The sequence below is a fragment of the Eupeodes corollae genome, chromosome 1 (assembly GCF_945859685.1).
Source record: "Eupeodes corollae chromosome 1, idEupCoro1.1, whole genome shotgun sequence".
Lineage (NCBI taxonomy): Eukaryota > Metazoa > Arthropoda > Insecta > Diptera > Syrphidae > Eupeodes > Eupeodes corollae.
Window position 1 is genome coordinate 246,916,773 of NC_079147.1, and position 14,301 is coordinate 246,931,073.

General features: G+C 32.3%; 3 protein-coding genes and 1 non-coding gene across 4 annotated transcripts in view; 2 read left to right on the forward strand and 2 right to left on the reverse strand.

The window, feature by feature from the left end:
- Nucleotides 1–596, forward strand: LOC129938763 (NADH dehydrogenase [ubiquinone] 1 beta subcomplex subunit 4). The gene is made up of 2 exons (XM_056046496.1): nucleotides 1–225; nucleotides 311–596. The coding sequence occupies exons 1-2, from the start codon at nucleotides 94–96 to the stop codon at nucleotides 521–523; spliced, it is 345 nt and encodes a 114-aa protein (XP_055902471.1). The 5' UTR covers nucleotides 1–93; the 3' UTR covers nucleotides 524–596.
- LOC129938762 (trafficking protein particle complex subunit 5) lies at nucleotides 531–1,504 on the reverse strand. The gene is made up of 4 exons (XM_056046495.1): nucleotides 1,209–1,504; nucleotides 1,025–1,151; nucleotides 777–959; nucleotides 531–713 (listed from the first exon to the last, which is right to left on the reverse strand). The coding sequence occupies exons 1-4, from the start codon at nucleotides 1,382–1,384 to the stop codon at nucleotides 615–617; spliced, it is 585 nt and encodes a 194-aa protein (XP_055902470.1). The 5' UTR covers nucleotides 1,385–1,504; the 3' UTR covers nucleotides 531–614.
- Nucleotides 1,505–1,644: 140 nt separating this feature from the next.
- Nucleotides 1,645–1,718, forward strand: Trnai-aau (transfer RNA isoleucine (anticodon AAU)). The gene has a single exon. It is a non-coding gene; the product is annotated as a tRNA-Ile (tRNA).
- An 8,510-nt stretch (nucleotides 1,719–10,228) lies between these two features.
- LOC129953188 (sprouty-related, EVH1 domain-containing protein 2) overlaps nucleotides 10,229–14,301 on the reverse strand; it is a 61,009-nt gene continuing 56,936 nt past the window's right edge. The window contains exons 4-8 of the mRNA XM_056066073.1: nucleotides 13,420–13,499; nucleotides 13,289–13,358; nucleotides 13,055–13,221; nucleotides 12,611–12,993; nucleotides 10,229–12,538 (exon numbers count right to left, since the gene is read on the reverse strand). Of these exons, the coding sequence (XP_055922048.1) occupies nucleotides 12,412–12,538; nucleotides 12,611–12,993; nucleotides 13,055–13,221; nucleotides 13,289–13,358; nucleotides 13,420–13,499 (827 nt within the window). The 3' untranslated portion in view covers nucleotides 10,229–12,411. The remainder of the gene's footprint in view (nucleotides 12,539–12,610; nucleotides 12,994–13,054; nucleotides 13,222–13,288; nucleotides 13,359–13,419; nucleotides 13,500–14,301) is intronic.

Below are 14,301 nucleotides of genomic sequence, written 5' to 3' on the forward strand. Positions count from 1 at the left end.
TCAAATACAAATCTGTCAAAACTCGAATGATCTGAAAATCCATCTTAATTTCGACGAGCACGTAAATCCCAGTAAGAAAGGTACTGCCACAAAATGCCTGAAATGTCCGCTGCTGAAAAGCAGCTCTTGCTTCAAAAGCATGAGCGTGCATCCAAACTACGTGCTGAATTTCAAAAGCAAATCAGCAACCCCTATCGCCATGCAACCGGCGAAGGTGGCACTGTGGTAAGTTGATGGTTTTGCAAGAAACCAATTGTTATGTCATCACAATCAAAATACTCTGAAATCAAAATATTTTTGCTTTTCCTAGTTCGATGCAGGAATGCAGCGTTTCCAAGCTATGCGAGTAAACTACTACGAACACTTCCGACCAACTGGAAAGGCATTGAGGACAGGTCTGCTAACAGTCGTTATTCCAATCTGTGCATTCGCTCTTGGTTTTAAGTTGGACCGTGAAAGGAAAGAAGAGCAATTTCGTACTGGCCAGGTTGCCTACAAAGATCGTCAATTTAAGTTCATTTAAACGATAATTAAGTTTGTGGGTGTATTTATTTTTAAAGAATATCAATACAAATAAAGATTGGTTATGAAGAATGCTTCTTTTGTTGAGTGTTTTACTTGTCTTCCAATTGTTTGTCCCTAGCTATGACATAGTCCTCAAACTTCACCATGTAAGTAGTTCCTTTATGCCAATGTGCTGTCACCTTGCATGGCTGTGGAATTAGTAACAAAATGTTTGTTATACAGGATATATTTTTGTATGAAAATCAACTTACAAATCCACAGTGTGTCAGAACGGCTTCTACAATTCCAGCTGTGAAGTTGGCGCAGTTCAAGGAGCCTTTGTCTTTAGGCACACTTATGAATGCATTGACCAATGGATCCTTTTCAATGATATAGTAAGTGCGTTCATCTTCGTTTGCGTGTTCTAGTTTCTCTGCTTCCTTGCCAAAGAGATTCTAAACAAAAGAGAAGGCAAATCAAAGCTGGCAACTTCTGAAACATTTTCTTCGCTCTTTCATACCTTCCATAAAGTTGTCTTAACAAACAAAAGCATTTGTGTCAGTTTTGTCTCTCGCTTCGATCCCCTTTCTCGTACAAAGTAGATGTCTATTACCCGAGTTCCAACATCTTGTCCCATTTCATGTAATCTACAATGGAAGTTTTCATATAACTTCTTCCTGCATAAAGATTTAAGGTACTCTTACTTTGTTTGTAATTCAGGAACAGTGTACACACGACTTTGGCAATATTGCACAATTTCACTAAACAACAGAGCTACAATGCTTTGGGAAACTTCTGTTTTTCCCTTGGCCAGTGGGCGATCCAGGATATTAGTTCTCGGGCGCATAGATGAGATTTTTAATGCTTCAAGTTTTTCCATTATTCGATTGCTTAAAACCTTTATTTATTATTAAATGCTAAGAAATATTAACAAAAGTTAATTTTCTGCTGGGAGTAAAGTTGAATTGTTTTGATAAAAGTAAACAAATTCCAAATGATGGTAAAATGACAGCAGAAATGTCATCCGAAAATCTCTACACGAGTGAATGGTAGACTTTGATTATTTTCTCCCTGAAGAATTTGAGGAGTTCTGTTGGAAGAACAATTTCAATTACAATATGAACCCCACAATAAACATCTGGCCCATTAGCTCAGTTGGTTAGAGCGTCGTGCTAATAACGCGAAGGTCGTGGGTTCGATCCCCCCATGGGCCAAGTTACTTTTTACGTTTTTTATAACAAGAAAATACAAATCCTATTAATTTCGAATTCAGCCCTCTAATGAATTCTATACAATCGTATGTGTTCCTATTTCCCGAATTAAAATTTGAATGCTTTTTCCAACCTCTGCAATAATAACTAACGTTTTCTTCAAGTGGTCAATCGATGCACATTTCCCCACAGAAAAAAGTCAATTACATTTGTCATGCACATCAAGGTTTCTAATAAAGATATCAGACCATTTTTCATGCATATCTGCAAATTTTTCATACCCAAAAAAACAAGCAAAGTAAAATGTCTTGAAGTATCAATGAATTTTTTGGGAATTTTAACTGGTCCCTATGCTTCCTGGATAGCGACGTGGATTTCAGCGCAAATATGGTTACAAACTTAATTCTTTGTGACAAGACCCATTTTTATAACGAATAGGGTAAAATATATCAAACGCAATGAAATCTCATGGTTTGATTTGAGCTGTAAAAATGTTATTAGTATCAAAGATGTGTGTAAGTTTCCGGGTTTACAAAGCCGACCCACTGAGAGAAACCGAAATAAGTTTAAATAAGCTAAAAAGACCTGTAACGGACATATTCGACGAACTCAAGGCATGACAAGAAATTACGACAAATAATACTACAATGTCTCAAAGGTAGTAAAAATGGTTAGTCATTTATAATATATTTGCGTAACACTGCGTCTTCGTCGATCGGTTCCGAAACTCGTTTCCTTTTGTTAGCTCGACCGATAAAGCCAAATTGCTTGCAGCACAGTTTAGCTGTTTATTAAATGCTGTCAGTGTGTGACGTGACTCCTCCTGTACTTGTAAGCGTAAACAGTTTAATGGGACTAATCTTTATTCGCACTCGATCAGTTGCTGGAGTACTTAGAGATCTCGACATTCACAAAGCACGATGCTGAGCCTAATTTTGGACGTACTGTTAAGTACAGTTATTTGTTCTTTAGCCACACTCTACGAATGTGGAATGCTTAACCAGGAATCGGTGTCTCCTTTCTAATCATGTCCTCCTTTCCTAATTGCTCGCACTGTATCTTATCATTATAAGGGTACTCATAACCCCTTGAGTGTTCAATTGGTGAACCAAAAAGTCAGTAATCATATGGCTCTATAGCGGTCACCATTGACTGTAACAATATATCGTTACATTTATGTTGAATTAAGGATATTTTCTGATAAATTTGGTATAACCGTTTGGATCAGGTTTTTTATCGGAAACGTTTAGTTTATCTTAAAAAAACAAACATTTTAAACATTCCATCAATGGCTGAAGTTGTCGTTCAATATCAGAACTTGCACATTTTTAACTTTCTTAGAAGTTTTTTCGTACGAAGTTAGTTAGCTTCAGAATCCTTTTTGGTTTGTTTTGTTTTTTTATTTGTGAGCAATATTAGAATTCTACGGGAACAACCGTGCTTTTTTCGCTTACATTCCTAAAAGAATTTTTTTTGAATACTATTATCCGCTAGCGTTTTACATTTTGTCTGGAGATCTTAGGGATTCGATTGCTCAGTTTTCTGGAAATTGGGCGTCAGTAAGAACAGAGTTTGTCATAACACTCGAGAGTGTAAATTGTTTCAAAATATAAAAGGCTAAGGGTGGACTGGATGGTCTTTATCTCGCATGTAACACTAGGTGAAATTTTCTTAAAAAAGTGTCAAAATTCAAAAGCAATTATGTACAAACGACGACAGCCCTTTTTTTAGGCTAAAAATAAATTCTAATTGCACAAAAGTTAAAATAAGGAAAAGCTGTTTTTAGCAATATCTTAAATTATATAACAGTGTATTGTTTTATAGAGAACAGCTTCGTTTCCGGGCAGTAAGATGGCCTTCCCTTAAATTGCGTAAATGCAACGAGATTTGTATGCGTTGGTCTCAAAAATACATCGAAATCGAGTTTGAATGTTACAAAACCAAAAATCTGCAAAGCATTTTCAAATTTTGAGTTTTGATAATAGTAACAACTTTCAAACATAAACAAAACATTTATTAAAAATAAAGTTACCATCTCTAATTATACTGACGCAGACCGGCCGCAGAAATTATTTAAAAGGTAGAAAGTTACTTACTTTCTTAAAGGGTCCTTTTTTATTTCAAATGTTCCACTAGTACCACAGAAAATGTGTCCCAAGAGAGTAATGTCGGAAAAAAACTTTTAAGTACTCGGTTTTCAAATCTTATTAAATATATCTACTACTCAAAACTTCAAACTCGTTTATTTCAATACCGCATTTTTTAACTTGGCCAGACACATAGCTCAAATAATTTTCAACATACTTTGAATATATTTTGAAAAATAATTAAAATGGTCAGGTTCAGTCGACATAAGGGACTTGAAAGTAAGGCAAGTTTCTTGCATCTGATTGGCTAGCTGCCAAAAAATTGCCTTCCAATTAAGGCAACTTTATTGGAAAGTTGGTCAAGACAAATCTCCCTAACTATAAAGACAAGTAAACTTATGTGAGATTGACAATCGATCATGTTTTTTTAATTAACTGAAAGTTGAACTTTATTCCTCTACGATTTATTTTTCGCACGATTTCATTTAATATATGTATTGTGTAAAAGGGTTTCTCGACAAATTGGAAAAGAAATAAGTAATATTTTATTTATATAATTGTAGTTTGACTGAGGAGTGTTTTGTAGACAATAATGTTTTCGGTAGTTTTTGTACGGTAAACTGAAGGTAGAAGTTAGGGAAGTAAAGTTCTGAGTTTGAAGTTTATGACACTTGAAGAACTTACTAGTTGACTTGGTCAAAATGTACGTTCAAGGAATGCAGTTGACGCAAATGAAGGCCCTTATTGTCAGAACATTTTTATGTTTCACTTTACTAAGTTGCATATAAAATGAAATGTAGCTAACTTCGTTTATATGTAAAATGTCAAAAAAATCTAATTATGTAAAAGTATGTGTGATATTTCATAAACAGCAAATTTATGAAAAGATTATGAAACGTAATTAATAATGACTGACAAGATATCCCAATTTTTCTATAAAAGAAGAGCGAACTCTTTTAGAATGTGCTTACCGAGAAAAAACAATAATTGAAAATTAAAAAAACAGATGGAGTTATGTGGAAGGAAAAAGTAACAGCTTGGGAGAGAATATCATCTAATTTTAATTTCCCGTTCGGCTACAGGACCGTTGAAGCATTCAAAAAAATGTACTAAAAAGAAATTAGGAAAGTGGTCGATGATGATGTAGATGGAATTTAATATATTTCCTATACGACTTTGCAATTCCTGTGGCAACCCTTGAAACTATTCTTGAAACAGTTGAAACATACGTCCCTCCAAAATCAGTAATACTTAAAAGATGATTGCCTGTAGCAAAGAATCGTAGATCTACCAATATCTGGTTTATGGGTGCAATTGAATTATTTCTACAAGACGGAAAATTTTGTTTAACGATTTGTTATAAAAGGCATGTATCAAACTTGTTATAAGGCCGTTCTAGATTCTTCTCGATTTGTTCTAATATATGGATAGTCATCTTTTTAGTCACAACGAAATCTTTTGTAGAAGGCCAAGTCATCAAAACTAAATAAGTACTCATTCCCATCGTAAACCTGATAGGGGACACCAACTTCAATCAATTGAGAAACCTCCACATTATCATCCAGCAAATCGGCCAATTCAAAATTCATTTTTATTATTTTATTTTAGTTTGAACAAATAACTAGTTTTTTTGGCACAACAATTTGCCAAAATGTCACACAATCACAACATAATCTCCCAAGTGAAATTTAAGGTATTATGCCCTAATATTTATTCCCCATAAAATAAGTTTCTCTTGGGTTCATTTATGTCAAACTTTGAGTTCAGTGCAAACCATTAAACAGTAACTTATGTAGAACTTAAATAGTTATGAGTGGTATCAGCAAACGGGCCTTAGTAGCTTGCGATCAAAATGTTTGTAATTCATTAATCACTAACTGCTACGAATGAATTAAAGTCAAACTTAAGCTAGAAAGTTATATAAGTTTTTGCAACTCTGTACGTTCCTATAACTACCATACCCCCTTTTTGTAATCTCGATTTGTATTTTGAAAGAAAAATCCCTAGTCAATTTGTGTTGGTTTCTAGGCTGACCTAACCTCTTAAGATAGATCGAAACGACGATGGTCTTTTTTTTTTTTTTTTTTTTTTTTTTATAATATGCAGGCACTCAAGGGGTTATTAGTACCCTTTATATGTTTATATTTAAACACAGTGCGAGCATTAGGAAAAAAAGGAAGGATTACAAAGGAGATACCGGTGCACATTGGTCTTAAAGTTCTGAACATCAAAATGGGAGGGAAAAACAGAGTTGGCTAAAGCATTCCACATTCTCGATGTGCGATTTAAGAAAGAATCTCTATACTTGACAGTACGCCCGAAATTGAGCTCAAGGGTAAACTGATGAGCATTCCTGGAAGTGCGAGTATTACGGCTGAATTGTTTAAGGGGTGGAATGCAACTGGCTAGTTCAACAGAACATTGTTTGTAAAAATATCGATAAAACAACGAAAGGCATGAAACATTGCGGCGGTGTTCTAGCGATGTAAATGTTTCAATTATAGTTCTATCGCCTATCATTTTTAAAGCCCTTTTTTGTATTCTATCCAAGAGATTTAAACTTGTTTTGGGGGCACCTGCCCAGATATGCGAATTATATTCAAGCATTGGACGGATGAAGGCTTTGTAAATTACAGCCAGATCAGAAGGGGTGAAAAATTTCTTGCACCGTCGGAGAAATCCTAAGCACCTGGCAGCATTTTTGGCAATATCAAATATATGATCGTTCCATAAAAGGTGATCTGTGATACACATACCAAGTACTGACAGTTGATTAGTTTCTTGGATGCAAGTGCCACTCATAGATAGTGGCATCGGGGGTATGTTACGCTTTAACGACAGGAGACAGCATTGAGTTTTCGAAGCATTAAATTCTACACGGTTTTTGATTCCCCATTGTACAATGCTGTCAAGATCAGAATTTAATGAGCTTATCATACGCTGCCGTTGAAGTTCCACATCCGAAGGACAAGGATGTGAATCTATAAACGAGTATGAAAAGCTGAGGGTACTGTCGTCGGCGAAACAGGTTAATGGATTAGAAGTGGCAGACATAAGATCATTTATGAATATAAGAAAGAGTGTCGGAGACAAAACGGAGCCCTGGGGAACACCAGCATTTATTTTAAGAATTTCAGACTTGTAACCATCCAATACAACTTGTATTGAACGGTTAGAAAGGTAATTTCTAATCCAACGAAGAAGAGATTCATCAATACCAAAAGCACGCATTTTCGATAAGAGAGCTTGGTGCCAAACTCTATCAAATGCTTTTGAAATATCAAGTGCAATAATCTTACTTTCTCCAAAACGATGTAAAGATTTGTTCCACTGTTCGGTGAGATGGACCATGAGATCACCAGTGGACCTATTGCTACGAAAACCATACTGTCGGTCATTAAGAAGCTTCCGTTCTTCGAGATATTTCTTGAGCTGATAATTAATCAGCGTTTCCATGACCTTGGAAAGAAGGGACGTGAGTGCTATTGGACGATAGTTAGAGGGAGAGGAGGATTCGCCTTTTTTAGGGACAGGCTGGACAAATGCTATTTTCCATCCGCTCGGAAAAAGACCTGTAGAGTAGGAAAGATGGAAAAGTTTACGCAGTGGTTTTGCCAACGATGAAGAACACCTCTTCAGAACAATTGGGGAGATACTATCCGGGCCAGCGGATTTGTGTATGTCAAGGTCTTTCAGTACTCTTGCAACTGCACGAGTGCGAAAGAAGATTCGTCCCATTGAATCATTTACGCTCTCAAGAACAGGAGGACTCATGACACTTTCCGGTAGCGTCGAATTAACAACAAACTGTGCTGCAAGCAAATTGGCTTTATCAATCGAGCTTACATAGGGAGTGTCATTGTGGACGAGCGTTGGAACCGAGGATGACGTGGTGTTTCGTACGTTTTTTACAAATGACTAGTAGTATTTTTTGCCTTAATTTCTGATCATGCAAAAATTTGGTTCGACGAATATGACCATTACATGTCTTCCTAGCTTGTTTGAACTTATTCCGGTTTTCCTCAGTCGGGTTGGCTTTGTAACAACGGAAACTTACATCTCTGATCCTAATAACCTCTTTACAGCTCGAATCAAACCATGAGTTCTCTTTGGGTTTGATAGATTTTACCCTATTCGGGATAAAATTTCTCATTCCACAAAGAATTAAATTTGTAACCATATCTGCGCTGGAATCCACGTCACTATCGAGGAAGCATAGTGACCAGTTAAAGTTCCTGAAGAATTCATTGAGACCGTCCCAGTTGGCTTTCTCATATTGCCAAACGGTTCTCATAGGAGTTTTTTCTTTAACTGGGTTTTTACGACATGAGAATTTTGCAGATATGATACAATGGTCTGATGTGCCTAGAGGCGGTAATACACTAATTGTGTATTTATTAGGGTCAGAGGTAAGAAACAAGTCTAGGGTGTTGGCGGATTGACCTGCAACGTCAGGGATTCGAGTTGGCTCATCGACAAGCTGGGTTAATTGATTTAACTCAGCAAAGATCTCAACATACCTTCCTTCCGGTGTTGACTGACCAGAATAACGAAGCCAAGAAGAATTGTGTACATTGAAATCGCCCGCAATGACAATTTCAGTGTGAGGATAATGGGCAACAATTCTTTGAATGGAGTCAGACAGAGCATCAAATTCGTTAAAAGTTGAATTTCTGTCCAGATTTGGACTTCGATATAAAAAACATGTGTGGATGATGTGTTTATTTACCGTGAATTTTAACCACATGAAGTTAAAGTTTGTGTTAGAGCACAAAGCATATTGTGGCTGGAGTTGGTATGCAACATCATTTCTTATATATACGGCTAGTCCATGATGAGGAAAAAATAATGGCACTAAGTTATACCCATTTAGATTGAATTCGGAATGATCGGAATCTTCACCTATTTGAGTTTCACTCAATGCCAAAACAGCTGGCCTGTTTGATGCAATGTGGACATATGTGGCATAGGAATTCTTTCTTAAACCACGAATGTTACTAAAGTCCACCCTGAATTCACTCAACATTTTAATGTATAAAACTTGTAAAACAACAAATTCGGACAATTACCTATAGTAAATGTAATATCTAGAATCCAATTTGAACTTTTCAATAACAGACTTTCACTAGTGTTATGCCTTAGTGAAAATCTGCATATCGATCCGCCCCTGGTTAACTAGATATCACATGTACTAATCTATCCGAAGACACACCAACTCAATCCATATATACACTGCATAGCAATAAAAAGAACCGTATGCAATGTCTACATCGATTGTGATAATATGCCTGTGTGGGGTGGAGGGAAAGGAGAGAAGGGATTACCCATTACACTGTGTTTATCACTTTTGCCATTTCATTGCTTATTTATTAATTATATACGCAATGTTGAAGGTAGGTAGGTATTGTTTTGTTGTTTTTTTTTGTTTTTCCTTTTGTAATAAAAACACTGAACACTGAGTACATGCACTTGATAATGGAATTAACACGGCGACTTTCGACTCTTTCATAAAAAAAACTTTTTAGGCAAAACAAATCAAAATTCTATTTTTGTATTATACTTTGTAATATTTTATTTTGTTTATCTTCTTGATTTTATAATAGTTTATTCTTAAAACATTTAAGTATTTTGTTTTTTTCTGTTATTTCATAGGCATTTCTATAGACATACCTTCTTTTGTTTTGTTTGTAGTTGTATATTCATGTAAATATACTCTGTTTGTATTTAGTTTTGTTTTTGTTTTTTTATGATACACATTTATTAAATATATTTATGATAGTTTATTATATATAATATGTTTTAAATTTTTAAATAAATTTGCGTAATTTAATTTTTTTTTGTTTTAATGTACAATTTTCCAAAAGAAATAACTACATATAAATCTTTTCAAACTTCATTTTATTTTTGTTTTAATTTAAACAACTTTTATTTGTCGTTTTGAGTTTATTTTTTTTTAAATATTTTTTTTAACAAATAGAATAAATAAATAAATTAGATTTATTTTGCTTAATATTTCTTTTGTTGTTATATAGTTTTTTTTTTATAGTTTTAAACGTTTCATAATTTTAAAAGTTCGATTTTTTGTTTTCTTTTTTGTTTTATTTAATGTAGATGATGATATTTTATGTCTTTATTTATTTTATTTTAAGTATCTTTAAGTATGAGTTTGCGTGGATGAATTGTATTTTTTCCTTCTTAATACTGAGTTTATTATATTTTGTAGTTGTAGTTGATTTTTGTTTTTTTTTATAACATAAGTTTGGCAAGTTTATTTTACGTTATTTTTAAATTTTTTATTTTGTTTATTTTATTGAAGGATTTAGCTTCATTTTGTACTAATGATTTACATCTTACTATTTTATAATTCACTAGTTGTTGTTATTCGAGTGACTCTTGCTTGCGATAGAAATTATATTTCCCCAAAAATTTGCAATCGCATAATTTTAACTCTGCAGGAATCTCACTTGAATGAGTTATAAGAAAATATTTAGGGGAAATATATTTTCCATCGCATGTTGAATGTTGTTAATTTTAGGATATTTTATTTTGTGAATAGTTACACAACCATAAAATTTTATATTTTAATAAACAGCAATATATATATAGTTTTTACATATACACGTAAAACGAATAATGCTTCGTTTTTATTTTGTTTTTTTTTTTTCATTTTCCACATAGTTCTAAGTATGACATTAAATATTTACCTATGAATAAAGTTTAAATATAATTTAATTAATTTATTTTATATTCTTTTAATTTAATTTATGTATCTAAGGTGCATATTTATTGATAAAGTTAATATTTTATTTATAATATTTCAAAATTGCACAACAATACAATATTTGTCAGAATTTTCAATTATTTATTAATAATTTATATGACAAACAGTGTATTGTAAAATGCATGAAAGAAACAAATTCATTTCATTCAGATGCTATAATGTTTGTTTAAACAGACAAATATAAAATATATTCAATTATTTAATTAATAAATTTAACAAGGATATTTCTAAAATTTTCGTTCCTTCCAATAAAATGATAGTTTTAAAATGTATTTTTAAGAATTTTTGTAATTCAGAAAAAATTCACTTTAGAAATTCATTGAGCCCGTGGAAGGAAGCAAAATTTATTGTTTTTTATTTTCAAGCATCTAGAATTAATGAATTAATTTCAATTGTGTTTTTAGTTTTTTTTGTTTCTTTCAAAACTTTCAATTTTTGTTTGTATTTAAATAAGCTTTGATTTAACAAACATTCAAAGAAAACTTGATATAAAGGCTTTTAAACATGGAAATAACAACATTTTATTTAATATCTTTTAATTTAAGAAATAGTTTCATTGCATTTGAAGAAACTTTGTCCCTTAGTTATACTAAAAATCATTGTTAAACCCCAGATTTCAAAATGACTGTCTTTGTTGATACTTCCAGGAAAGCCTTCACAACTCATAATTTTCAATTTAATTCTTTTTTTTTAAAGTTTGTTTTGTTTTTGTTTTTTTGTTTTACTAAAAAATTGAAAATATAAAAAAAAGTTTTGTACATTACGTAGGTATTGTTTTTTGTTTGTTTTGTTTAAATCTTAATACTGTAAGCGAATTTATTTGTTTTTATTCGATTTCATTTTCTATATAAAATAATAAAAAATGTAAAAAAGCAAAATAAATTAAAAACTTTCAGGTTTTTTGTTTATTTTCATAATATTGAGTTATTTTTGTTTTTTTTTTTCTTTTGTTTTTAAAGCTTACTCGTATGATTATGGTAAAATTATAAATAAAATGAAAAACATACAAATACATAATACCAAGTTAGCGTCTTAAAAAGTTAAAAGAGAAAAACGTACTTTAAGGAATATTTTTTGTTTTGTTGTTGTTTTGTTAAATAATTTATGCAATAAATTAAACTTAGTATAATAATTATTGAAATAAAATGCATATACAAAATTTTAAAATAAGGACTTGTGCAATGTGTTAATTTGTTGCTTTTAAGTGTGTTTCTTTTTTAAATTTGTGTGTCTTACTATGCGTACAAAATATAAGTTTCGTATTTTAAAAAGAAAATGATAAAGAAACAAACAATTTTAATACAGAAAATTGGTATCTACTCTACTTTTTAAGAGAGAGAGTAAAAGTGAGAAGAGAGAAAGATTGTAAGAGAGTTAGGTAAAGATGAAATTAAAAATGTTAACTAAGAAAAAAATAGTTTAAAGTATTGTACTTTATTCTCATTTGGTATTGATTTGTTCAGCAGAAAGTGAAAGAACTTGTTTAATTTTTCATTTTTCAATTTTTAATTTTGTTTTCCTATTTCGGTCTTATCTATTTTTTTTTTCTTTATTTGTTTTCGTAATGAATTCGGTTAAATTGTTTTTTTAGTGGGCATTTTGCTTTTTTTTTGTAAACATTTAAACTTTAAAACACAAGTCTGCCATAATCATTCAGCTGCGCTCTAACAGATGTTGGTTGATAATGTTGTTGTAGTTGTTGTTGTTTTTGCTGATGTTTTAATTGTTTTTGCAGTTGTTTTTGTTGTTTGTGGTGGTGATCATGGCCTTCTTGCGGATAGTTTGTATAGTAAAAGTTATCGAACTGTTGTAATCTAGCCTCCAAATGTCAGACCTGCGGCTTATGCTTTCCACCACATACGCCGCAGGATACGCCAACCCAGTGGCAAGCTCGTAGTGGTGGATAGCACCACAGGCATGGTACAACCAAGGAAAGTAGTGTTAGTCCAATCCATCTAAAAAAAAAAACAAAAAACACAAATATGTTAATTTGAAAATGATTAATCGTCTCTCGCAAAATTATTTACCTCTTTGTGCAACCAGTTTCATTCACACATTCACATGGATGGGATGGTGTTTCGCCTTCAGCATCACTCATGCAATGATACAACATACATCGCGCACAACCCATTCCGGAGATACATTCAAAACCCGTTCTAAAATTGTCGGGGGCAAATTCGCATGCACCCTTTCGGTTACATTCGTCCAAATACAATTCATGGCAATATCGACATCGCACCCTATTATTATTGCCCATCACTGGTACTTTAAACCCGCTCGTGTCCGTTGTACCATCCGGGGAACCATCAAGTCCGGTGCGTTTCTTTAGATTGCAGATGGATTCACGGCGTGCATTTAACACTTGTGCCGCAGCTGGCTGATCTACAACTGGATAATTGTAATCGTGTACCTATTGTTTTGTAATAAAAAAAATTAACAATCTTGTATAATTGGAGGTATTAATGAGTTACTGCGGTTAAAGTGACGTAGGAATAGTTTTCACTTGGTGCTATTGATGGCTGCTCTGCATTTGGATTTTGTAGAGGAGATGGTGGTAGCTTATCACTGGATATGTACTGAATGCTGCCTTTTTCCTTTTCACTGTCTTTATCTCGTTCACTGCTCCCTGTAGGAGAAACTAAACATATTTTATATAAAAACATTTGTTTTTCATTGTTAAACTCAAAATAAAACAATATACATACTGTGACTTTTTTGGCTACCCTCGGGACTTGTCTGTTGTTGTTGTTCAGCCTCAATAGGTAATTCCAAAGTCTAAATTTTATATAAATTTGATTAGCTTCTATGATATGATCATCGAATTTATCTAACTCACCATAAATACATCATCTTCACCAACTGAATCATATTTTTTCAATGGAGGCCAAATAATTGATGGATTTGATTGAGCCAATCCTGAAATTGTATTATTTTCATAATGTTAATATAAAAATTTTTAAAATTCGTTTAACAATTAAAAATCATGGTGCAAAAATTAAACTGTTTTTTTTTTTTTATTTTAATTATATTTTGTGTAGAAAATACCAGCAAATCATAATTAAAAACATTTACAAATAAAAAGATTTAATTTTTTTTTTAATATTTCATCACTCAAATTGAACTTACCAATTATTTTATTTTGTTTATATTCGTAAAAAAAGTTGTCCAATTATGAGGCAAAACAAAGAAGAGCACATGATGTTAGAATTCGGAAATTAAAAAATAAAAAAGTAAAGAAAACAAACAAAGTGGAGTAAATAAAACAACAACAACAAAATAAAAATTGTTTTATATTATTTTTTTTAAATAAAAATATACAAATTAAAAAAATGGGATATTTTGAAATGCAAAAAATAAACCTAAAATATCATACGGGCTCAAAAATGGACAACATTCAATGTATACACAATGGAATCTTAACTTAACCTTCGGTCTATATTTATTTAATGTTGTTTTTTTTGTGACTACTCTCACTCTTAAACATTATAATGTTGATTAATAAATATATTTTAAAATCATTGACTAACAGGTTTTTAAGTGATGACAGAAACATTAAAATCTATTCTAAGCAGCTGCATAGCTCATACATGCTCCTGCTAGTAGTTGCATATAAATTCGAGGCTTAGGAACTTAGCAAAAGGCATTTCATAGTCCAGTTTACAAAGGTTTTCATCTCAAAAAAAATCCAACAGTTTCGAAACTTGGCACACTTACTAAG

What these genes read in the sequence shown, in the direction of transcription:
- LOC129938762 (XM_056046495.1), bottom strand. Translation starts at nt 1,384, where the DNA reads ATGGAAAAACTTGAAGCATTAAAAATCTCATCTATGCGCCCGAGAACT. An exon ending in GTTCCTGAATTACAAACAAA is followed by an intron (nt 1,152 to 1,208) that starts GTAAGAGTACCT and finishes CTTCCATTGTAG; the next exon opens with ATTACATGAAATGGGACAAG. An exon ending in TTCTGACACACTGTGGATTT is followed by an intron (nt 714 to 776) that starts GTAAGTTGATTT and finishes CTAATTCCACAG; the next exon opens with CCATGCAAGGTGACAGCACA.
- LOC129938763 (XM_056046496.1), top strand. Translation starts at nt 94, where the DNA reads ATGCCTGAAATGTCCGCTGCTGAAAAGCAGCTCTTGCTTCAAAAGCAT. An exon ending in CCGGCGAAGGTGGCACTGTG is followed by an intron (nt 226 to 310) that starts GTAAGTTGATGG and finishes TGCTTTTCCTAG; the next exon opens with TTCGATGCAGGAATGCAGCG.